This window comes from Peromyscus eremicus, chromosome 14 (genome assembly GCF_949786415.1).
Source record: "Peromyscus eremicus chromosome 14, PerEre_H2_v1, whole genome shotgun sequence".
Taxonomy (NCBI): domain Eukaryota; kingdom Metazoa; phylum Chordata; class Mammalia; order Rodentia; family Cricetidae; genus Peromyscus; species Peromyscus eremicus.
The window spans coordinates 3,699,975-3,725,673 of record NC_081430.1 but is presented as its reverse complement, the minus strand read 5'-3'; the positions used below and the strand labels follow the sequence as shown (position 1 = coordinate 3,725,673).

At 48.2% G+C, this 25,699-nt stretch overlaps 1 protein-coding gene across 9 annotated transcripts in view; it reads right to left on the bottom strand.

The window, feature by feature from the left end:
* The window catches only part of Atxn7l1 (ataxin 7 like 1), a 232,423-nt gene that overhangs the window by 19,061 nt on the left and 187,663 nt on the right, over positions 1–25,699 (bottom strand). For all 9 annotated transcript variants that reach the window (XM_059279071.1, XM_059279062.1, XM_059279063.1 and 6 more), the window contains 3 exons: positions 13,259–13,533; positions 10,531–10,613; positions 9,395–9,645 (listed from right to left, as the gene is read on the bottom strand). In XM_059279071.1, the coding sequence (XP_059135054.1) occupies positions 9,395–9,645; positions 10,531–10,613; positions 13,259–13,533 (609 nt within the window). The remainder of the gene's footprint in view (positions 1–9,394; positions 9,646–10,530; positions 10,614–13,258; positions 13,534–25,699) is intronic.

Here is a 25,699-nt window from a genome sequence, read left to right as displayed (position 1 = left end):
ATTTAAAAGAATGAGTGAAAAATACATATGGAGAGTAGTCTCAGCTTCATCTGGACCTTGCAGCTGGATGTACTTGAGATGGTTATGAATCTTGCAAAAAGATTCGAAGTATAACGCCCAAGGGACTAGAGAGGGTAAGATTAAAAAAAATTTTTAAGGAAGGGTGGGGGGCAACAAGGGCTGCTGAGATCTGCAGTGGTGAAAAGCACTTGGTGCTAAGGGGGAAGGGGAGAACAGACGCTGTACGGTTGCCCTCTGACCGCCACATACAAGTCGTCATGTACCCCCCCCCCCCACACACACACGAAGGGGGAGGGGCAGGGAGAGAAAGAGAGACCAATCTCTGGGATTGGCATCCCCTCACCTGTGGACTCCTTGTCACATTCGGTAAGAATCCTAATGGCAGAAGTGTCAGTGGTTCAGGGTTCTGCTTTCTGCACCTGAAGAACCTGAACTGATACAAGTCTGAGCAGATTTTCACAGTTTTGGAAGCCAATGCGTCTGGAGAAGTACTGAGTAGTGGGAAAGGAGCCGACTCGCTGTGGAGCTTCTAGGAACCTACTGGGGCTGCAAAACCTGTTTATGGCAGGAGGATCAGGAGTTCAAGGCCAGCCTGGGCTACATATTAAGTTCAAGGTTAGCCTGGGGTATATGGGTATAACATCAATAAAGAGTAAGTAAGTAAGTCATAGATGAGGGCTAAGCACAGCTAAGTAGCAGTTGGCCTCCATACAGTGTGCCTGGCGGGACACTCTCCCCATCTCAGTCAACTTTCTAGGGAGAAACAAAGTCAGAGGAAATGAACTGAAGAGGCTGCAGACACATCACAGGCTTCCAAGTGCATCAGGGAACAGGAGTGAGGCACAGGCTGCAATCAGAAGCCAGGGGTTATCTTTAATGAGGACTCCCAGGCACCTATGCCACCACGGTATCAACAGCATCCTTTCTGGAGAAACCGACCAGTGCGGGGGAATCTTCCAGACCTCGGGCCTGGTAAGCAAATGCTCTTTGGGGGTTATACTTCCACATGGAGACTTCCAGCCAGCTTGCTGGGCCCATCTTCCAGGTACGCACTGTCAGTGGTCACCTGGCATTTCTAGAGCAGTCCCAATGTGAAGCTGAGGAGCCAAGCACAAAAGACAACACATAAATGAAAAACCTATAGTGAGCAAGGGACAGAGGAAAAGCTACAAACTGTCTCCACATCTTCTAGAATGATATCACCCTGTTCGGAGTGAGTCTCAGGGGCAGAGCAGAGCACTTGCTGCTTTAGCTTGTGAAAGGCCCCGGGTTTGGTCTCCAGCAAAACCAGCTCCTCAAACCAAAGCCAAACAAACAAAAAGAGTGGCATCACTTCAGAGAAATGACTATCTGGTAAGATAATCAAATAAAAATGAGATAAACTGGGCACAGTGGCATAGGCCCATAGTCCCAGCTACTCAGGAGGCTGGCCAGGTAGGAGGACCTTGAGTTTAAGGTCTACAGTGAGACCCAGTGGTGGTTTGAATAGGAATGGCCCCCACAGACTCATATATCTGAATTCTTAGTCACTAGGGGATGGCACTTGTAGAATATTATTTTAAGATATGTTACATTTGTTCATGCTGCGGAACATTAGTTTAATGATGCATTCTTTTATGTTGTATTTGTTTAACTCCGTGAGGCTGTGTTACTGTGCCTGTCTAAAACATCTGATGGCCTAATAAAGAGCTGAACAGCCAATAGCGAGGCAGGAGAAAGGATAGGCGGGGCTGGCAGGCAGAGAGAATAGAATAGAAGGAGAAATCTGGGAGAAGAAAGAGGAAAAAGCAAGAGAGAAGGAGAGGAGGACTCCAGGGGCTAGCCACCCAGCCACACAGCCAGCCATGGAGTAAAAATGAAAGTAATATATACAGAAATAAGAGAAAGGTAAATGCCCAGAGGCAAAAGGTAGACAGGATAACTTAAGAAAAGCTGTTAAGAAACAAACCAAGCTAAGGCTGGGCATTTATAATTAAGAATAAGCCTCCGTATGTGATTTATCTGGGAGCTGGGTGGTGGGCCCCCCAAAAGAGCAAAACCAAACAACTACAGCCACTATTTGAAAGGATTGAGAGCTGTGGCCTTGTTGGAAGACCTATGTCACTGAGGATGGGCTTTGAGGTTCCAAAACCTCAGGCCAAGCCCATTGTCTCTCTTGGCCTACGGATCAGGATGTAACTCTTAGCTACTCCTTCAGCACCACACTTGCTTGCCACCATGCTTGTTGACAAGATGAGAATGAACTAAGCCTCTGAAAATGGAAGCAAGCTCAGAATTAAATGTTTTTTTATTGTTTTTTGTTTGTTTTTTGTGTTTGTTTTTTTTTTTTTTTAATTGAGAGTTGCCTTGGTCATGGTGTCTCTTCACAGCAACAGAACAGTGACTAAGACAGAACCCATTTTTTTTCTTTTAAATTTTTGTATTGTTTTGTTTGTTTGTTTGCTTAAGATAGGGTCTCTCTACATACTCCTGGCTGTCCTGGAACTCACTGTGCAGACCAGGCTGGCCTCAAACTCACAGAGATCCTCTTAAATCTGCCTCCTGTGTACTGGGATTAAAGGTGTGTGCTATCACAGCTGCCTGAGATTCAATATTAAATAAATGAAAGGCTAGAGGGATGGCTCAGTGGTTAAGAAAGTTGGGTGTGTAAGCATGAGGATTCTGTGGACCCAGCATTCAAAGACAAGCTTAGTGAGACCCTGTGCCCATCTGCAACCCTAGCCCCGAGTGGGGTGAAGGCAGAATGGGCACCAGGCCTTGCTGTAAGGCTGCCAATCTTGCTAAAGAATATGAGCTCCAGGTTCAAAGAGAGATCCTCCCTCAAAGGAACAAGGTGGATAGTAACAGAGGAGGCCACCGATGCCCCATCTGGCCTCCAAGTACTCATACACGTTCCACACACACATACTCAATCAAACAATCAATTAAAAATAACTAAACTAAAAGACAATCTTTTACAAAGCAGAACAAGGAATTTAAAGAAAAAAGTGAATTAAAAGATCAGAAAAAATGTCCAATATTCAACTAAGAAGACAAGAAAAGGAAAATATAGACAGTAGTGGGGAGAAATATATCTAAGCTGCAACAGGAAAACATCCCAGGAAAGGACAGTATTTCCATATTGCACGGATCTACCAAGTACCTACTTCAACCAACCAAAAAAGAGCTACAGCAAGAGAGATGTCTGCTGCCTGAGGTATGACGGTGCTCTTGAAAGGCAGAGGCAGGAGGATCTCAAGTTCAAAGCCAGCATGGGCTGACCAGTGAGACTCACTTTACAAAAAGTGAAAATTAAACACATTAGAGACATCCTGAAAACTTTCAGTACCCCAGGCTTTGGAGGTATGAGCTTGTCAGGACAAAGAAACTGGAGTCAGGATGTTAGACCTCCTGGTAGAGACTCCCTGTGCTAGCCGTTGATGGGAAAGCGACTTCAAAATTCTGCAGGGAAGTGATTTCCAACCTAGTTGTATACTCACAGAGATCATCAACTCAGCGTTAACGGAGAATGAAAATGTGCTTGTTGGGTAAGGACTCTAAAACTGATCCCGTGAACCTCTTCCCGGGCAGCTACAGAAGGGGCTGCTGCATAAAGTGGAGACGTGAGGCAGAGAGGAGGAGGAGGCAAGAGCCGGAAACAAGCGCTGGGGGAACGCACCCCACAGGGCAGCTGCTGGTTTTCTCCTAAGCCTTCCGGCACTATTTGATTTTTGAACTATGAACCCATATAACTTTGATAAAAATGAAGTTTAATTAAAGAAAAGGTGGTTGAAACACTCAATAGTAAGTCCTAGTTGCCAGATACCAGAGGGAAGGAGGTGGACAGCGGAAATTCCTAAGGAGAGCTGAACAAGACCCAGAATTGGCTGACCTGGCTCTGAGCACAGAAATGAGGTGTCTGTGGGCATGCACACACACAGGAGTGTTGACAAGACTTCTCTTGGTATGTCTGTCTGCAGCCTCCTGGGGACGAGGGGGTGGGGATATTATTAGGGCCTTCCAACTGAGTGCAGGACTCCGGGGGAAGCAGCTGTGTCTCAGAAGAAACAAGACTTGGGCAACGAGTGGTGGGAACAGGAGTCACCGAGTCCAGTGACTGGAGTGTCAACAGGCTTCAAGATCGACTACTTGCTGTTCCCTCTTTGCCCTCAACACCACATCACCTGGCCCTCTTCACCTGCCAGTCTGGCTGAAAGACATACGCTGTGATGACGGCTGTCTGTCCTGTGGCACTCAGGGAACTGTACATGAAACCTCATTCTGCCTCTCCGCAGAAGCATGGCATCCATCGGTCTGAGTATGCAGGGTGTGAGAGTGATCTTAAGTGTGAGGACTATCACATGCATTCTTATCCTGGCCACACAGCTGTAATCGAGCAAAAGCATGATCTAGAGGACTCAAGTGACAAAGATAACAATAAAGAGACTGCCTAAGCCAGGTAAGTTCAAACTTTTTGTTTTGAGATAGGGTCTCTCTACATACTCATGGCTACTTGCCCACTATGTAGACCAAGCTGGCCTTGATCTCAGAGATCCACCTGCCTTTACTGTCCAAGTGCTAAGATGAAAGGCATGTGTCACCATGCCTCACCAAGAATGACAATTCTGAGACCTAACTGTATAGCAAATTTGAGGCTAAGCTGGCCTATATAGCAAGATCCTGTCTTCTCACCCCAAGACAAAACCAAATGGAGCTGGAGAGATGGCTCAGCAATTACCAGCATTTGTTCTTTCAGAGGAGCTGAGTTCAATTCCCAGGACCCACGCTGGACAGATCACAACTCTCTCTCTCTCTCTCTCTCTCTCTCTCTCTCTCTCTCTCTCTCTCTCTCTCTCTCTCTCTCTCTCTCTCACACACACACACACACACACACACACAATACATACATACATACACAAATAAATAAAAACAAAGAAGAAAATAAGGCCATTTGCATCTGTCTGTTGGCTTCAGGTCTCCAGACAACAAAAGTGTGCAAGATGGCAAGAAGTCTCTCCCAATGTACTCCTGACATATCCCTGTCCTCACTCAGCAATCCACAAATGTCTACCTGTCTCCACATCAACCCTAGCAGTGTAAGGCCCATTGGGATTGGCCAGTTTATACTTCAGTCTGGGTGTGTGCAGTATATCCAGGGCAATACCCACACTGCATTGACACTGGTCTCCACAGCCTGTCTCCCCTTCCTCCTGGAGGCCCATCACAACCCAGCTGGACTCAGCTTTCCAATAGAGTTTGGATGCATTTGGCTGGGCTACAACCCATAACCCTTGGGCTCTCTGGGGACAAGAAATGTGTTCCCTTAGAGCAGAGGACAAAGAAACGGAGTCAGTGACTATGAGTTATAATTTGGATAGGGACTTTCTCCCAAAGGCTCATTTCCTGCAAGCTTGGCTCCCAAGGTGGTGGTGTTGAAATGGTAGAACCTTCCAGTTGTAGTACAAGGGAGATAACTAGGTTGCAAAGGCACCAACCTTCATGTACAAGAGGGAGCCTGACCTCTCTGGTCTCATTTCTTTGCTCACGTTCCCTCTGGAGACAGCAGTTTCTCTTCCGCTGCTCCATCATGTATAATGCAGCCAGAGGTGTGCTAGAAGAGGCTGGCGCCATGCTGCTTGGACTTCCAAACCCCACAAATGTGAGCCAGAAAACCTCTTTTCTTTATATGTTGCCCAGAGTCAGATGATTTCTTTTTCTTTTTTTTTTTTTTTTTTTTTTTTTTTCACAGCAACACAAAATGGCCATGGCTGGGGAAAATCAGCTTATGGATACCACATGTGTGACTGGTGCTCTTAGGGGCTGGAAGAGGGCATCAGATCCCTGGAGTCGGAGTGGTTGTGTGCTGCCAGGTGGGTGCTGAAAACTGAGTCCTGGTCCTGTGCAAGAGCAATAAGTGCCATTGGGTACGGTGGCACTGGCCTTGCATCCTCATACTCAGGAGACAGTGGTAGGCAGATCTCTATGAGTTCAAGGCCAGCCTGGTCTACAAAGTGAGTGCTGTAGCCACCGAGCCATCTCTCCGGCCGCGTTACTAAACTTTTGTCAGCTCCACTAGCTGGGCAAGCTTAGGCTGGAGGCAATCAGAGCCATGGCTGAGCCTGTCCAGTCAGAAAGCACGGAGGTGAGAGTTCTGCTTCCTGTTGCAACCCTTGCTGTCTATCTGAGCTGTAACTCACAGTGCAGCACAGACTGGGGTCAAGTTTGCCCTTCTGATTGTGGAGACTGCAGGCATGAGCCATCAAGCCCAACTTATGATTTTCGAACTCTAGACCCAAGTTTCTTTGTTAGCAATCCTTGACAAGAATGGGTTGCAGTTAAGGTCATCAAAAAGATGAATAATAAGTCACTGCATTACCATTCTCTGTCAAGAGAATTCATGATTGGAAAGGATTATAAAGATTCCATTCAAGTTGGGCAGTGTTTGCGCTCACCTTTAATCCCAGCACCTGGGAGGCAGAGGCACGAGGAACTCTGTGAGTTTGAGGCCAGCCTGGTCTACAAAGTGAGTTCCAGGATATCCAGGGCTACACAGAGAAATCCTGTCCAAAAAAAAAAAAATTCCATTCATGTGTGATATCTAAGTCTTGACTTGTTAGTATTGTTGGAATATTTATTGCATATACCATTACTAGGAGTAAATGTGTGCTCTTGGAGGTTTTGTATGATTTTGATGTTATATTCTGATCATGCCTTTTCAACCTGACTGTATAGGATTTCATTTAACCTAAGGATTCTGCTGCCATTCATTTACTTTGGAAGAGTCCAGCCCTGTCCTAAAGAATGATTCCCTTACTAATATTTGTCGTGATGCTTTGTTTCTTTTGTTTATAAGACATTCATTTCAAAACGAAGCTTATCCAGGCCTCCTGCTTCCCCAAGAAAAGACCTGGTGTTTCCTATAAGTGGACATTCTCCTAAAACTCACAGCACAAAGGACAGAACTGAGAAGACCCCCAGGCTTCCTGCCCGTGCTGCTTCCAGCAGCTACTCTCTTACTTCTCCGTTAACTCAGACAACCACTGATAAGGCAGGGCCTCCATGAGCTCAGAATTGTTCGAGAAATGTTTAATGATAGAATCATCTAAGTCAGACTTCACAGGACACGAATGTGATCAGCACTCAGAAGGCAGAGGCAAGATGATAAGGAGTTCATGGTCAGCCTTGTCTCTGTAGAGATTTTGAGGTCAGCCTGGGCTACATGAGACCCTTTCTCATCCCTCAAAAAGAGCTATCAAACTGGTTTTGCTTGGGGAATATTGGAGACTCCACCACAATCCCTTTGGGGGATAACGGCTCTGGTACATGTGGTTTTGGGTAGAGGCCAGTCTGCCAGTATCAGGTATTGTTGAAGGATGAGTTGTAATGAAAAAATAAAAGTTAATAGCTACAAAGAATTTGAAAGTCACTCTACATAGTCTGCCCTTACCAATGATTTCACTTTGTCAGTCTTAGTCACTCATGGTCAAATGAGGTCTAAAAATACTAAATAGAAAATTATATGCAAACAGTTCATAAGTTCCTAGCACATGCAGTTCTGAGGAGTATGGGGAAACCCTGGGTGGTCCCACTCTGCCCCTCTAGGATGTAAGTCATCCCTTGTGAATGTATCCATGCTTTATACGCTGCCCCCACTAGTTAGTTAGTTAGTAGCCATTTTCAGACCAACTGCAACAGTATGGCAGTATATGAATTCAACTAACCCTTGCTTTATTTAATCAAGGTCTCAAAGTGTAAGATTAGTAATGCTGATGATTTTACTACAATATATTTTTTATAATTGTTTTATTTTATTTTTAGTTACGGTGGCCAATTTATAAATTAAATTTTATCATGGGCATACATGTATAGGAAAAAACATAGAATATACAGGGTTTGGTTTTATCTGCAGTTTCAAGCATCTACAAGGGATCTTGGAGAATGGGGAGCTACTGCTTATACAGTTGAAGCCCAGGATTTTGGAATAAAATTGTCTCCTCAACTCTAAAACAAGCGTAACACCTTTGACCAATCCCTGGCATCATAGTGAGAAATAATTATAAAGCGATTTTGCAAAGAACGAGGTTGCAACAATGTAAATGTCTACAGTGATGGAAAGGAGAAGTGGTGGTAGTTCGTTTAGGAGCTCCTGAATGCCTGGGGCTGGACTTGGCCATACCTCAGAGTGAGACTAGGTCCACTTTCCCTCAAACTGCACCAGGTAGAAAATCACAAACAACTGCCACCAAACAGGTTTTCACTGTTTTGTTGTTGTTTGGCTTTGAAACAGGGTTTCTCCGTTCAGCCCTGACTGTCCTGGAACTCACCCTGTAGACCAGGCTGGCCTTGAACTCACAGAGACCAGCCTGCCTCTGCCTCCTGCGTGCTGGGACTAAAGGTGCGCACCACCACCTTTGACCTGGCCCAAACAGATTTTTGCTTTAAAAGCCAACTCCCAGCTCTTTTCTAATGATGTTCTCTCAAAGCTTACTCGCTGGTTGAACAATGACCCTTTGGGACATACTCATGCATTAAAAAAACAAAAACAAAACAGGTAATACCACTATTCGTACTTCTTGCTGAATAGTATTACTTCTTTTTTATACCAAGCATGAACATTTGAGTCTTCTCTTGTTTTCTGAACTCTACATTTTTGGAAAGCAGGGTCTGGTTGCATTTCCCCCTCTCCCCTTGCCTAACACACTTTGCTTCTGGAGAGAGTCCTCCATAAACACTTTTGAATGCATGTAGTTAGTTTTGGTCCAGTTACCTGGAAATTGGTCTCCTGCCCATCAAAACAAACATTCACAGATCTTAAATTGCTTTTAATCCAAGTGGTTTGTAATTCTGTTTCCTGTTCTTTCCTTTCCTTTCAGTGCAACCAAATAAAACCTGAAACAGGTGGCTTACCCTCAACACCGCCGACCTGACAGGGGGAGGGGGGAGGTGTGAAAATAAGTCATAAGCAACTGTGACAAGTGGGCAAGAGTGGTCCCGGGGCTTGTAAGTTGTTCTAACTACTTCTATACCCAGGCTTCCCTCTTCTGCCCCAGGAGTCTTCGAATACCATAAAAACCCAGGCAGACAGGAAGCTGCCGGGTGGTTGAAGTGCCAGTCTCCCAGAGTTTATTTCCAGCTCACTCCTGCTCTGTAAAAACACACACTGTCTGATAAAAGGTCTGCTAGGAAAGCTAGTGGCAGGAAAATCTGTTGAGTGCTGTGCGGCAGGCACCAGGCTGAGCCCCTTAGGCGCAGGATCTTATTTAAACTTCACAGAGTCTTGGGAGGTTGGACTAAAAGGTCTCATTAAAGCAGGCCAGGCCACACACAAAGCCCCCAGCACGGGAAAGTGCCTTGACAGAGGGGTGGGGCTGCTTCGACACCCACGCCAACTTACCTGGGAAGTACAGAGTTGAGCGGCCTGGATTTTGGAGGGGATGGTACTTTCGGCTCTGCTACCGTGCTCCCGGAAGATCCTTGCAGAGCATCAGGCACCGGTCCGGGCGGGTTTGGAAGTATTTCCCTTGCAGAAGTCAGGAGGTGCTCTTTCACTTCTTTCTCCCGCGACTTGGCTTTGTGTTCGGCCAAGAGGAGGTCAAATTGCTTTTTCCGACCTGGGACCGCTCTGCGATGGCTCAGCGAGTGTGTCTACGGAGAAGAGAGATGAGAAGCACAGCCTCTTTGATCAGCACCTACACCTCTTCCCCACGGCCTCCATTTCCGAAATTGCAACCATAGGCAATTAAAGGTGCTTGAAAAAGTCAACTTCAAGGCAACAGCTCCTGTTCTGTGGCTGGGAAGAGGTAGAGACCGCTGGAACGCAACCATGCCCTACACTGCAGGTGTTAAGAAGCTAAGGCTTCCTCCAGACAAATGGCATGAGATGACAGCGTCTGCGCAGAACCCAGGACAACCTCAGATGAAAGACACCCGCGAGGGCAAGCTAGAGGCCATCCAGGTGCGGGTGGGAGGCTCCAGTCGGCCCAGGCAAACAGGGCCATAGCCTGGATCCCAAGAGGCACTAGAAGGACAGGAGGAAATCTGGGGCTTGAGGCTACCCAGTGGCGGAAGCCTGGGGTCCGCCTGTCCCCTGGCCACCCCGAGGGGCTAGATCAGGGCGCAGCATCGCATCCTCCCCTCTGGGGCTGCCTTTCTGGGCGCTGCCGCCGCCGCCGCCGCCGCCGCCGTTCCTGCATACATTAAAACGTAGCAGGCTTTAGAACCGCCTGTGAGTGCCTATAAATACAATTTACTGTCTGGCCTCCCAAGTAACACGGGAAGCCTAGGGTGGTTTTTTTCTTTCTTTCTTCTTTTTTTTTTCTTTTTCTTTTTCCTTCTTCCCCTTAAAAAGCCAGCCAGCTTGAGGCAGGCACTATGCTACCGTGGACAGAGAAGAAAGCATTTCCCTTACAAAGAACAGCTGGAGGTCATGTCGAGGTTCCACACCCTGCCGTGTGCAGAGAGTGGCATGCAAACATTTCGACAAAGGCCCCAGCAAGAGCAGGAAGTATTTTTTTATGGAAAGAGAAATACCTTGCAGGTGAGGGATCTTGTGCAAGGTTTCTTTGTCTCGGGATCCAATACTCCACAGTGTTTATTTGGGTCAAATTCTCTCTCTGGTTTGAGAAACAAACAAAAAATATAAGAAAAAAAGGAGACTAAATAGGATTTGGCATTAAGACTACATTTTTTAAAAATGCACATTTGCACCAACAAGTGAGACATTGTCAGGCAATCTGTTTTTTTTTCCCCCCAACCAGCTGCTAAAATGCTTCAAGAACCACTCAGGGGAAATGGCGCTCCACTATGAACCCAGACGTGCTGAGTCTGGTACGGGACAGCACAGGGACCAGGGTGGGAGCTGGTGGCAGACTGTGCCGTTTGCAAATGCTTTACTTAAAATAGTAAATACTTTGGGCTCAGTGGCTGCAGAGCAGGGAGATGCACCTGAAACCTAAAGATGGGTCCTTCTTTCCCTCATCTGGAGAATCCATGGTGCCTTCATCCTTCACGGCTTATCCATTTAATAGGAGCTTGTTCACTGAGATGGCCTCTCACATGCTCCACAGAGCCCTTGGTGAAGGCTTTCCACATAGCCCCATAGATCAGCACAGTCATTTCCCTGAACCAGGAATGTTCTGGCAGTGCCACAGACAGGGCAGGAGAAAGTGTGGCAGTGTGCCTCTGTGGGGCTGAACTTGAAGGCACAAGGAAAGCAGGTTTGGCTTGCTCTGCCTTTAGCCCTGGCCCAGAAGTTGCACAGGAGGATAGGACAGGACACACCGGCCTGAGGGATGAAGGATGGCTGTGGGGAGGATGTGCTTTCCCCACGTTCTCCTTTCTGTCTGGACTGTTGATGGCTTCCATGGAAGTTACTGCTAACTGTTATTTTGATGCCTCTTGTGATCCTTCATCTCTTTGGGGATTACAAAAATGCTTACCACACCTGCAAAATGTGGGTATGTGTGGCATTCTTTCCAGGACCCTCCGGCTTCAGGAAAATCTGTGCAGTTTCTGGAAGGCCCCAGCAAACACCTTAGACCTGCAGAGCAGGAATGCCACAGCTCTCTGGGTGTGAAGGGTGGTAAGCAGCAGATCACTGGTAGAGAGGGGGTGATTAAGAAGGTGCCAGGTCTCTAGAAAAGTGAGGTGTCTGTGAGGGCCTTGATGGCTGCAAGAGAGTTCCTTAGCTAGAAACTGTCTGCATTTGCTGGTGTAAACTTGGAGCATAACAAATGAATGTTCTGTTTTCAGAGGTCTGGGGGTCAGGAAGGGGTTGTTATGCTGTGCACAAACAGTTCTCCCCTCCCCACAGGGCCATCAAAATGTCTCCCTTCTTTTCTACGCAGAGAGCTCTGTTCAGCAGGCAGTGAGTGAGCAGGAGCCAGGTGCCAGGCTGCCTGCTGTGGAAGACTTTCACTTGGTCTGCCAGAGTCAGGCCTGTGCCCAGACCCACATAGCACCTCATGTTGGAACTGAACAGAGTTTTGACTAAGGATAGGAATTGGCTGTTGAATGTTTGAGAGAGGTAGAAACCAGCAAAGGACCCATTGAGACAAGACAAGCCACAAAACACAAAATTCCCTCCACTTCAGATAGGGGCACCGGCTGGAAGATGCCAGTTAGTGTTATTACAGCAATAAAAGACCCACAGCCTCTAGACACTGCACAGGCCAACACACGCACACACTGGGATGTGGCCACCCACCTCTGCCCAGTTAACTGGCACATTCATTTGGGAAGAGAGCTAGCAAGGGGGGGGGGTGGAGGGAGCACGGTCCATACAGTGAAGCCCTAGACACTGTTCCTTTATCTTGATTGTGAACAAACAGAACATGCAGAGAGGTGCAGAGTTGTTTCTGAATGTTTGGCGGAAGGCCCAGGTACTTTTAAAACATAATTTTTAAATACAGATATAAGATAGAAAATTCAATTAAAAACTATTCACACCTCTTTGGGTGCTTAAAAAACAGATTTTTTTTAATTTTAAAAATGCCTACACCAGAAGATACATTCTCAAGGGTGGCTTTCTCGTATTTTGTTTCTCCTAGCTACCATTAGAGAGAGCCCATGGTGTGTACAAAACTATGAAGTGCATAGCTTCTTCCAGTCATTTGGAAACGCGGACCATGCCAGATTTAGTTCTGTAACAGATCCAAAGCAAACTTCATCCTTTCAAGTGGCAACCCTCACCTCTGAGTGGCCATGTGTCTGTTCAGGGGGCTGAGTAGTGACCTGAGAGGCCTCTCAACACCCCCATCTGCTGTGCTGGTCTGTGAGCTCCCAGTGGGAATTCCAGCCTGACTATGGGGGAGAAGGCAGCTGCAGCCCCAGCTGCAGAATCAACCCAGGAAAACAGGAGGCCAAAGAGCAGAGGCTACAGTTCCCTGCCTTGGGCTATGAGATATCCCACAGACAGTCCAGCCTCGCAGCAGTGAAGCTGCAGTGGGAGTCATGTCAATCCGGTGAGTCTGTACTGGGCGGGCCACTAGGCTGACGAGACCCTCAGGGTCTACAACTGTTGGCTGAGACAGAGTCTCCTGCTTCCTGGACTTCTAGGATAACTTCAGCCAAATTCGAAACTTGGCCAGGGACCTTATCTGCATTGGGGAATGAGAGCACCAGTCCTCCCTGGTGCCTTTAGATACGGGTCCAGATACCCCCCCATGTCACCCTTGAAATGAAACAGCTGTTTAGCTGCACAGACACAACACTGGTTACAGAAGGGACCCAGTTTTAGTCTCATCACAGAGACACGTACCTGAGAGTCTCCGGTAAGGCTTGTTGCTGTTTTTGGTGCCATTTTGGTGCTTCTTGTCTATGGTGGCTGACAGAGTCCCCTTGCCATTTAAGATCTTCTCTGGTGAAGGTGGTACTGACTTGGACATCAAGGTGGGCTTAATTAGAGGTGGGGTAGAGACGGCAGCAGAGGAGGAAGTGGCTGCGGTAGTGGTTGTGGAGTTCATTTTGACATTGGCACCATCTGCCTTTACTAGGTTAGGAATTTTCTCTAAACTGACCACAGGAACTGGAACGCTGGAAAACAAAGGAACACACATGCACCTCGGCCTTCTTTGATACATCTGGTCCACCGAGGAGATACACCCGATTATCGCTATCAGAACACTTCCTTATCACTTATTTATACTCCTCCTGTAAGCAAGCAGCGTGATTCCTGTTTTGATGGAAGGGAGATTTGTGTTGTGGAAAGGACCGACGGGGGTGTGAGGCTGGCACAGTGCCCGGGATGGATAAGAGCAGACTGATTACCTCCCAGGCTGACTGTCCCCACGGATCCTCTGATTCCCCCACTTCTCAGGCCCTACATGTGGTCCTCTCTGACACAGCACCTTGGGCAAAACAAGGCCACCACTGTGAAGCCCAGGAAGACAGGCTCTCTGTGCCCTGCAGACATCCTGCCACCATGGAATCAGGTCCCCTCCCCATTCTCCTGCTTTTGAGAGTCTCCCATCCAGGCCCCATCCAGGCCTGACATCTGCTTAGCTCCCAAGTGCTGACAGGCTCACACCACACGGAGCATGGCGGCAGGCCAGTGTGGGGCACGCCATGCTGTCGGAGGCCTTCTGGATCATGCTCACATCCCGAGGATGGGCTCAAATTGAGTGAGCCGCCATGTACCATTATCCAATATTCCATTTTAGGCAGCTAGTTATGTAAATAGGCAATTCTCCAGACTGGCAGGTGAGAGAATGAATTTTAAGAAGGCAAGAGCACAAAGGTGTGCATTCACTCTTCAGAACCTGTCACCTTCGCCCCACTCCCCTGCTAGTGCTCCAGTAAGGGATGTGCATTTGATTTCTGCTGCTCTTTAATGCGGGAGGACCCTGTGTCTGGGGGCTGTGGGGGAATGCGTCTCAGGGTCTTGAAAGATGAGATGAATAAGTTTTGCTTTGGTCTCTGAACCAGATTCCCTTTTCTCCTGGCAGGAGGGTAGACTGCTAACACTTCGGTTCCCCAATCATCTTTGAGCAGAGAGAGTGGAGCTGCTTAGCTGTTTGAATGCTAAATGATGAGGAATATGGCTCTCACATGCCTGCAGACAATGTAGGGCATGAAAGAGAGGCTGTTTTTGGCAAGGAGGAATCCTATCTGTCCACATGGCTGGCTGGCTCTCACTTCTCTAAGGCATGTTCACAGATCATTTCTTTGATCAAGTTGTTCATGAAATTATTTTAGCAACTCGTCATCCTCTGCCACCATTCTGCTTTTGAAACAGAACCACAGATGTTAGTTGTAGGTCTTTGCCAGTGGGCACACAGTGGTGGAACAGATTGGGGCTGGACATTTTAGACTTTCCTCTAGGGCCATGTGTCTTCTTGGCCTGCAGAAAGGTGGTTTGGGACTTCAAGCCTATGAGAAGGGAAATGGGAATAGTGGTTTTAGTTTTGCATGGCGCCCTTGATCAGTGTTGCAGTCATTGAAATGGAACTGACTGGCCCTTTATTATCTGTCTAGTGTGGATTCTCTAAACAGTCACATGCTGCTTGCTGAAGAACAGCTCCAGAAACTCTTGGGTGGGAGACACTCCCTAGTGAGATTACCATTCACATCTGCAATGATTTGAATGCATCCCTCAACATTTGTGTGTTAGAAACTTAAACCTCCAGATGCATATACTGACAGTGTTTGGAAGTGTGTGTGGGAAGGCTTTGAGGAGTAATTAGAACTGGATGAAGTCACGTGGGCAGGCTCTACAGTGGGGCTGGTGACTTTAGAGTAAAAGGAGGGGAGATCTGAGCTGCCAGTCTTCCTGGTCCTCATCAGGTGATGCTCTCTGCCATGCTGTGCCTCAATAAATGACAGCATCTTGGTCTTGGACCTCTTAGCTTTCTCTCTATGTGATGTAAATTTCTTTTCCTTATAAATCACCTAGTTAGTGGTGTTTTATCATAGAAGCAGAAAACAGACGAAGAATATAAAAAGATACAATGACAAAAACACAAACTATGTGACAGTATGAAATGTAATTCTTCTCGACCCATTTCTTCATTCAATTTAAAAAAGCATAAGTTGCAGGAATCAAAGGCCTTTTTTTCTCCCTTTGAGACATTGGCTCAAATCACCCAGGCTGGCCTTGAACTCCTGATTGTGCTGCCTGACTTCCCAAGTGCTGGGATTACAGATGTTTTACACCCACCTCTCCTGGTTAAGAAATGAGGTTCTTGAAGGGATGTCTTTACATTCTTGTACATGGCAATGACGGCCACAGGGTGGAAGAAAAACAAATGGCCATTAATACAACACATGGGTGTTTGATAGTTAGCTTTACAAAGGAAGGAAATTCCGACACATGGCTGGACCTTGGGGATAGTATGCTGGGTAAAGGAAGCCGGTGACAAAGGACAAGCTGGTGACCACACTTACACGAAGCACCCACAATAGCTGTAGCCATATAGACAGAGAGCAGAGCAGTGGCGGGGATGCAGGGAGGGGGCGGGTGGACTTGGTGTAGAATTTCAGTTATGCAAGATGAAAAGAATGCTAGAAGTTAAGATGGTAACTTTCATGTTATACATTTTACCATCATTTCTAAAAGTACCAAGTAAGAAATCCATAAATCACAAAATTCATGCAACCTAAATTATTCTTTAGCAAATCTGTGTATATGCATGTGTGTATATATACACATACATTTTATATCTGTGTGTGTGTGTGTGTGTGTGAGATATTACTTCACAAAAGGAAATGGGGACTTTCAAGTTGCAGCTCTGATTCTTGTTGAAAAAGCAGGGTTGAATACACAGAAGGCCTCCAGTTTCTGTGAAAAGTGTCCTTGACTTCAGCAGGATGATGCCTGGGATGGAATAATCCAGAGCAATCGCCCTGCATCCCCCACGCTCACAGTGCAGACACATGCACCTGGGTGAACTGGGCGGATGTCACAGTCAGCACGGCGGGTAACTCCTGCTGAACTCCTAACCATGTATGCACTTGAACCAGGTGACATACTGGCCTCCGATTCAGTCTTCTAATGTGGAATTTCCTCTACTGCCCATTATTTTCTGTATCATCAATACTTCTACAACTTCAGCTGGACTTGGGAGAGACGGAATCTACCAGAAATAGGAAGCAAAGAAATGGGCAGTCCTGTGGACTGAAGAATGGCAAATGCTGGTCAAGAGAACCTGATGGAGAATTCTTGTGAGTCAGAAAAGAGCTAGCCACCAAGCAGATATCCTGGATGTTAGGTGAGCAGGCCCCCGAGTCAGCAGAAGTATGAGAAGGGATAAAATCTCTCCAGCGGGAATTCTAAGGGGACTTGCCAGTTAGAGGAAATGAGTACTTTGCACGTGGGAGCTGTCCCTGGTACTTTTTTCCTGAGTTGTAGTTCTCGCCAGTAAAGGATGTGTGCTTCTCTCGGGTCACCTGCCTTTGGGCCGGGACTGAGAAGGGGAGGTGAGGAAAGGCAGGAGAGGAGGCCGTTCCATGACAGTGAGATGGTGAGAAGGATCAGAAACAGTCCTAGAAGGGGAGAGAGAATCAGGACCTTGCCATCCTCACGGCACAAACTCTATCCAGACTCGTCATTAACACTGGCCCAAGACCCTACAGCCATGAACAAAGGACAGAAATGGGCACAAGATGGCGCCACACAGTAATGGACAACTGACCCCAAGCACTGCCTTCTTTAGAGGAGGGATCTAGTTGGTGTTGAAAGTTCTCCTCCCACCCCCACCCCTGCATGCAGCCACCTGCCACCTGCCTCTGTCCCAGGGCTGGGTTAGTGCAGCCACAGCAAGCCACCAGCTCAGAACCGTCTGCTGCTCTTCTCCCTTCTAGTCCCTGCATTTCCTCTGCCAACACTTCCCCAGCTAGTGACGTGTACAGCCTCAGGCAGGCAAGACAGGGAGGGCTCCTTCACATGACAGTGAACCCTCAAGTAAGGCTTAATTTTTCCCTGCGTACTTGGAAAGAAGCCAAACATTCTGACCCTGCGTTCACAGGGTGGCCATCTCCCATCATCTCTGCACGCCACCACACCAAGCAAAACACTTCCATGTGTGGGGAGGAGCTGGCTAGGTGGAAGCACCCAGAACAGTAACTAAGCAAGGAATTTCTCTGTGTGTGAAGGTGATAAACAGGCCTGGGAAGGGAGCCAAAAGCCCCCCAAAGTCCTTTCCCCTTCCATCTTGAGGAACGCCTGTACAGACTTCCTCCACTCTTGTCATTCATTGTACTTATCGGCTCACTACTGTCTTCCTCTTGAGATGCTGTGTTTGAAGAGGAGAGAGGCGCCCCCACGCAGCCTCTGCCGCTTTCACCATGCCTGTTTTGTGGGCTCAGCACCAACTCTTTCGGGGACCCCAGGGCCGCAGCTCATCTCTGCTGTGTCTAGTACACCGGGAGCACATGGATGTCTGCCTCCCTCAGTCCTGGGAAGGCGTCCAGTGTGGGGATGGGCCCTCCCTCACCCCCGGCACCACCGGAGATGTCTACCTTCTGTTCTCTCCTGCTGCCTTGGCTCCCCATGTCTTCTTGCTGTGTGCTTGGCCTGTCTGAATTGATCTTTCTAGACCAAGGCAGGTCTTCTGGCTTTAAGAAAAATGGTTCTCTTGGCATCAAGCAGATTCCCTTCCCTGCCCAGTGATGTCTGCAAAAGAGGCAGAGGTGGGGAATCATGATGGCGGCGTCATTGTGGGAGTCACTACCGGGCTGCAGGGCCAGCTGCCCCCCCGCCAGCCGTGCCTTTGTGGTGATCAGGGCTTATTCTTCTGTCATCAACAGATATGCCTTAAGAGAATGAATGGTTTGGAAAGTCTTTAGGTTTGCAGAAAATATTGCCAGCCTTTCTCCAGTTAACAGAGAGGGGCAAAGATGGATTTGACAGGCAGGAGTGTGAGGACATATGGCGTTTGTGCTGTGGGTTATGTGTCTGATGTGAATTCGCGGCTGTCTGATTTCTTCCACCACTTTATTCCACAAAGACCCACGTGCCTTTGTGAGTGCCCAGGCAGAATTTGAGAGTCTCTGATATATTGGCAGACCCTTGGTAGGGCATCTCCCCTGGCCTCCTGCCTTCCAAGTGGTAGCAGCATTCAATCATCCCAATAAAAAGACATTTAGCTTCTTTCGACGTACTCCTAGAGTAGGAATTCTACTTGGCACCTGCAGATGTATTGAGGGGTTTGGAAAAGACTGCCACTGGGAAATGATTTCTAATTGGAATTCTTTAAGTTGAAGAAATACTTGGGACAGTCTAGAAGGTTTGGGAGTCAGGTGATCACACTAAGAATCAGTGTAAAGAACAACCATAGAATCCTACCTTGCTATGACAGATGTAGTAGGCACCACATACATCCTGATGAATGGGTAATTCCCCCCTTACCCTGCTTCGGTGGTATCTGGGAAAACTTTGTAAATACTTTTAGCAGACAAAAGAGAAGAAAACTCACGGAGCTAATCTAATATTATGGGATGGTGGAGTGATGAGAGGGGAAGCACCATAGGGGAGCACCAAGCGCAGTCACCGCATGGTTTGGACTCCCTCCCACACAGCACACCCTCAGTAAACTGGGAAATGTGGTCAGACCACACAGCTGCTGGGGGTGAGCAGTCCTGGCAGGGGTCTCTTCTTTCTTAACTGGTTGGCAGGACCCAGAATGTATGGAGAGGTCATCAAATGTCAGCTATTGGTCAAGAAGGGTACAACATCTTCACCAGTAATGGAGCATGGGCTGCAAGGCTGAGCTTCCTAACTCCGTTGCAGAGACTGGTACAGGATTTCCCCCTGAGACCTGTGTGGGTGGGTATGGGCATCTGAATAATCTGACTTTGATGAGTTGTGGAAAAGGTCAGAAGCAGGGGCTGGGGGGCAGCTCAGTGGGAAAAGCGCTGGCTGTGGTAGCATGAGGACCCAAGTGTGCTACCCAGCATGCACATAGCTACCCAGCATGCACATAGCTACCCAGCATGCACATAGCTACCCAGCATGCACAAAGGCCTGTGACCCAGTGCTGGGGAACTGGGAATGCGAGGAGCCCTGAGGTCAGCTTCAGGTGTTATCAGGTGACATGTTACTTCTTTTTTCTAAGACAGGTCTCATTGGCCTAGCCTGCTTGGTGAGTCTCAGGCCAATGAGACCTGTCTTAGAAAAAAGAAGTAACATGTCACCTGATAACACCTGAAGCTGACCTCCACATGTACACACACATTAAACCGCCCCCCAGACACACAAAATGATCAGAAGCAAATAACATACAAATTAGGGAGGAAAAGTGGAGCTGAACTGAGGATCTGTGTCTTGTCAATGTTCTGGCAAATTCTCTGACTATGGAGATATCCTACCCTGGAGTCCTGTATGCCCTATGGCTACATGCTTCCTGGTGAGGGCACAGAACACATGGTTTTCTGGCTTTAGGGTTTCAGCAACCTCCTGAATCTGGGTTTCAGTTCTTCCCTCCTTCCTTAGTAGGGCAGACCTGCCTGCATATCTCAGCCCCATGGCTCTGCCTCAGTCTCCTTATCAGTAAAAGGAAGACCATGGCATTTGGAGAGATTAAATGAGGCAGTAGACAGGAAGGGCTGTTTAGGCGCAAAGCACAGCCTCAATAGATTGAAGTGAGACAAAGGGAGAACCACGCCATTCACTCTCTCCATGGGCCCTTCTGGGGTATAAGTCATGGTCACCACTAGAAACCTTTTGTCTCTTGGAGGAGGAGTGGACAGAGTGGGAGGAGGCAGCAGACAGGTAGGAGCAGGTGGCCTCCAAACTCACCCAGAGAAGACCAATTCTGGGAGTACAGTGGAGAGGAAAAACACAAGTGGGGAACAATGTACTCCACACCCCTTGTCCAGGACCCTTCACCCTGCTTCTCAGTCCCTATGCACTCCCAAGCCTGGGCCAGTCACTAGGGCTCGCACCTGGATAGACTTTCTGGAAGCAGAGTAAGCAGGAAGTCCAGCCTCCTCTAAGACAATTCCTGCAGTCCAGCAGCATGGAGAGCGGGGAGGGGGTATGTTCCAGGGAACCTTCCAGTTTCTGGAAAGACTGTATGTCCACCTCTAGGCTGTTCCAGAGCATGAAGCAGCCTGTACCAGCATCCTTGGCAGTCTTATTCTCTGTAGTCTTCCGTTATTCTGAGCTTCCTGGGGTGTGAAGCTCAGAAAGAGGTCTCCAGCCCCACCTCGAGACCAAGGACTGCTCAGTGTTCCTAGAGAGCCCCAGGACAGTGGAAGAATCAGCAAGCTGAGAGTAGAATGAAGCCAAATAGTATGAATGCAGTGAGGCATCTGATGCTGCACAGGCTGCCTTTGGGACCAGCTGTGTATGCAAGGGGCTTGGGCCATGAACTCCAGAAGGTTTCAAGGACAGCTCCAGACCCTACCAGGTGCTCAGTGCATTACCCCATAACTTAGAACCACAGATGCACAATTCAGATGACTGGTCATCAAGATTCATGTCATTGCAGAAGAAGCATGAGGGCCACTGAGGGCAGACTAGGGACTTCGGCTTAGGTTGATTCTGGAAGAGTTCCTGGCAAGGGTTTAGAGCTGGCTGTACTCTCCAGCAGCAAGTGGGAACACTTTCCTTTGTGGCCACCAGAGGTCACTGGCTCCCACTATTGGAGCTGTAAAAAGGCCTTACAGAGAGCCTGCTGCCCGTGTACCAGGGCCAGAGCATTAAGGGCTCCTCATGCCCTGGTACCAGTGCTGACCCAGGGGAGGGATGGGAGTGGGAACAGACACCTGAGCTGACCCTGGGGCCCTATCCCCAGCCTCTCCCTTTAAGGAGTCGCTCCGAACACAACAAAGAAATGGTCAGGGATTCTGGAGCTGGCTGCTCCCATTTACTTCAAAGAACAGCAACAGGAAACATTCTCATTCTCTCTCTCTCTCTCTCTCTCTCTCTCTCTCTCTCTCTCTCTCTCTCTCTCTCTCTGTCTCTCTCTGTCTCTCTCTCTGTGTGTGTGTGTGTGTGTGTGTGTGTGTGTGTGTCTGTGTCTGTGTCTGTTTGTCTGTCTGTCTCTGGCAGTCTCATCTATCTCTAGCTGGTGTGGAACTCACTATGTAGCCAGGCTGGCTTTGAACGTGCAGTGATCGTCCCGTGTCTGCCGGTATTACAGGTGTTGAGTCCTCACAGCTGCCTTTGTTTCCTTGTTTTTGTTTTTTTCATTTGTATGTGTGTATAGCGTGTGTGCACATATGTGTGTGCACAGGCATGTGTGTACTTCGTGTGAGAGTGCGGGTATGGGTGGGTGCTACCTCCCATGTGTGGATGTCTGAGGACAACCTCACCTTCCACCTTGTTTGAAGCAGTCTCTTGTTCACTGTGGCATAGCCCAGGCTAGCAGGCTCTCAAGCTTCCTGTGTTGTTGTAGGTGTCCTGGGATTATGGGCGCATACTCTGACATTCAGCTTTACATGAATTCTGGGTACTCAAGCTTCAATCCTCATATCTGTGTGGCAAGCACTTCATTTACTGAGTCATATTCTGGTTTTGTTGCTGTAGGGTTTGTTTTATTTTATTTGAGACAGGGTCTTGTTCTGTAGCTTGGGTTAGACTCAAACTCACAGTGATCCTCCTGCATCAAGCCTCCCAAGTGCTTGGATCACAGGTGCATACCACCATGCCCAGCTCTTACTCATTCTCATAGTCAAAACCTTTCAAGAGTTTAGTGCTGACATACAGGAAACTGTCATACACCAAACATCTTACCAGATTACTAGCCACTTAGAGACCTTGGTTCTTCCCTGAAACTTCAGCCTGATCACACTGTGCACCTTATAAAGAACAGGCTCTGTCTGTACAATCAGTACAGGCCTTGGCATCACCCACCGAACCTGGATGAAAACTACTACAGGTGCTAGAGTGCCCCCAATAGCTTGATAGCTCTTGTGTGCATCACACACACACACACACACACACACACACACACACACACACACAGAGAGAGAGAGAGAGAGAGAGAGAGAGAGAGAGAGAGAGAGAGAGTCCCATTACTAATCTGACCACTACTCAGAGTACCAAGTGCAACCTCACAGCCGAATGTAGTGCCGTACCCCTCTGGCCCCAGTGGCCCCAGGCACTTTCTCCTATAGCCCTGCCGGCGTCTCCTACATCATCCTATATTCAAGGCTCTGGCCTTTCTGTGGGCTGGGTTGTCCTGCTTGCACACCCTCCCTATTTCCTTCTGTACTTCCCAGACTCCCACCCAGCACCAGGGAAGACTTGACACTTGCTGAGCGAGTGCTCTACCATTGAGCTAAATCCTTCACCACCGCCTCTTTCTCTCGCGACACCCCTACCCTTATTCTGAGGGCCTCACAGCAGCATTCACTGAGTACTTAGCAGGCTTCCCCAGCTCAGTCAGCAAAGTGAATGAGGCTTAACTTCAGGCCACCCCAAGCGTGGTCCTCAAAATCTCAGCACTCGATCCCAGAGGCCAGCTCTGCCGCTGTCCAGCTGGGCAGGGAGTCTCAGTGGTCGTTGAGGCTCAGAAGTGACTGGGGCTGTGAAAGCAGCCTAAAAAACATCCTTGAAGGATGTGGCCACCAATCCTCATGGCTCATATTTCTGTGCACCGCGGCTTCTGTCCTCTTCCCACCCGTTCTAACCTTGTTTTCCCTTGGAGTTTGTTTCCAAGGAGCTGTCCATTGTCCTTACCGTCACCCATCTGGAAACAAGAATGATGAGGGGCTTCATGTTTCAATTCTTAGTGCCTCCTAGTCCAGGAAGGGACCTTATTTTCCTGCTCAGAGTAAATATTCTGGCCTATCAGCTCTCATCTGCCTGCCTCTCCTACCTGCTCCTCCTGCAGCTCAGCACAGGTGGGTTTGATTTTCACTCAAGGCAAACAACTGAAAGTCACTGATGAGTTCTGAGCAGAGCAGGGACACACCCCACCCCTTCCTCTGACTCTGTGTGTGTGTGTGTGTGTGTGTGTGTGTGTGTGTGTGTGTGTGTGTGTGTGTAGGGAGGGTGTGTACTGGAAAGGGAATGATTTCACAGCCTGCGTGGAAGCCCTGATGTGACTCCCTGTGGTTTCTGGAAATCACCCATCCTGAGCTGTGGTCCTGCCTCAGTTCATGCCAGTACCACGTAAGAAGAGCTAAGCCCCAAGCCTCTCCCACAGGCATCTGGCTGGGCCCTCTACAAAAAGCACCGGCAAGACTGCCGGGACACATGAACTCCCACATGCCCCCTCTCTCCCGGAAGACTCACCTCCCATTTCAAAAAAAAAAAAAAAAAAATATTTGGGAGGAGCCGGCTGAAAAGAGGGAGCCCCTCCCCCACCATGCTGTAGGGCGTGCACAGGGAGGCAGGAGCCTGCTGATTTGTCTTCTGCTTTGGCTCATTTTCCTTCTGGAACAGCAGGCTCATCTCCTGCATTTTTAATAGTGGAGCATAGTTAGCATTCAACACACACATGCAGGTTGATAAGGCCCAAGGAGAAGGCAACAAGCCATCCAGGGGAGGAAAACCTCCTCCTAACTCTTCCCTGCCTCCTGCCCACATCAGCCAACATCAGTGGATTTGGGTTTTCTATCTGCATGCCAGGGCTGGCTGTGGTGGGAAGGGACTATAGCTGGGGAAGCCAGTCTGTCTGGCAATCACTCTGCCAGGGCCTCCTGGTATCTGGCTGAGCTGGGACTCAAAATAAAGGATGAAATGTTCATTGTGACTCCAAAGACCAAATAACCATAGCTTCCTCTTTTTCTCTTGAGATGGGGTCTTGCTCAGGCTCAGGTAATCCTCCCGCCTTAGCACCCTGAGTGCTGGGACTATACACATATTCCCAGTGACGTTTACCTGGGAACTAAATCATCCTGCCCACCTCCCTCTGTCACGATGGACTACAGGGACACTAGCCAGGCATTCTGTAGCTTCTGACTCCCTCAGGGATGATCTGTAACAGGCAGGTAACCTAGAGGCGAGCTCAGAGAGCTGTGGGTGAAAGACCAACGGACTCTACGTGAATTCTCAAGCAGGTCGAAGGGGACAGATTTAGTAACATGGGGATGGACGTTGTCCTCCTCTTTCTCCTCTTTCTTTTTAGCAATACCGGCAGCAGAACCCTCATGTGCTTAGACAAGCACTTTATCACTGAGCTACACCCCTAACCCTCTTTGGAGACAGAGTCTTGCCCAGGCGGGCCTTGAACTTTTAATCCCCTTGCCCCAGACTCCCAAGGAGCAGAGCTTACAGGTCTGCACGACCAGCCCAGCTCCCCTCCCTCTCTCTCTCTCTCTCTCTCTCTCTCTCTCTCTCTCTCTCTCTCTCTCTCTCTCTCACTGCATGCATGTAGGCACATGCATGGCACAACATTGGTAATGTTGTCAGAGGGCAACCTTGTGGAGCTGGTTCTGAGGACCTCACTCACGTCTGTGACAAGCACTTTACCTACTGCCATCTCACCCATCATCCCTTTCTTCTTCTAAATGTTTATGTTTGTTGGATTATTGATTTTTGAGACAGACACTCACTATGTAGCCATGACTTGCCTGAAACTCACTACATAGACACTGGATAGACTAGAACTCAGAGAGATGTTTGCCTCTGAAGCCCTGGGACTCAAGGCATGAGCTACTGTGCCCAACCTCTTCATTTAAAGTGTTTTCCCCTCCCTACTAAGACACAGAAAGGACAAAATCATACAACTGCAGACTATTCAACTGTGTGTGAAAATACCAAGGGATCAGCCTGACTGGGGGTGCTATTTATAGCCACGCATTCAAATCTGAGCTACTTGCTAAAGGATATCCTCATACCTGGTGTCAAATTCCATGTCAAGGCTGCCAGACCCATAAGTAGGCAATGCTGTATGCTTCTGTGGCCGTAAGGGTCAATTCGGAACTCACTTGGAAAGGACATTCTCTACATGTCTCCCTTCTCTTCCCACTACAGGTCCAGAACACCAGGTTAACACAAGAAAGGAGCGAGTATCCTTCCACTTCACAAGAGACCAATCTATGCACTTGCCAGTCCAAGACCCAGAGGGCCCCACGCAGGGTCACTCAGAAAGACATCGAGGTCTGAGCTCTCCCTGATAGCAGCCATGGGTGACTACTTAGCTGCTGCAATGTGGCAGCTGCTCTCTGACTCGGGAATGGAATTCTGAAAGTTTAAATCCACAACAATTTAAAAAGAGATACTGGATTCAGTATCACAGAGAGTTTAAGTATGGGACCACTTGTGTATGTGACTCTATTAGACAGTTTCTAGTTTTTAATACTATCCGAC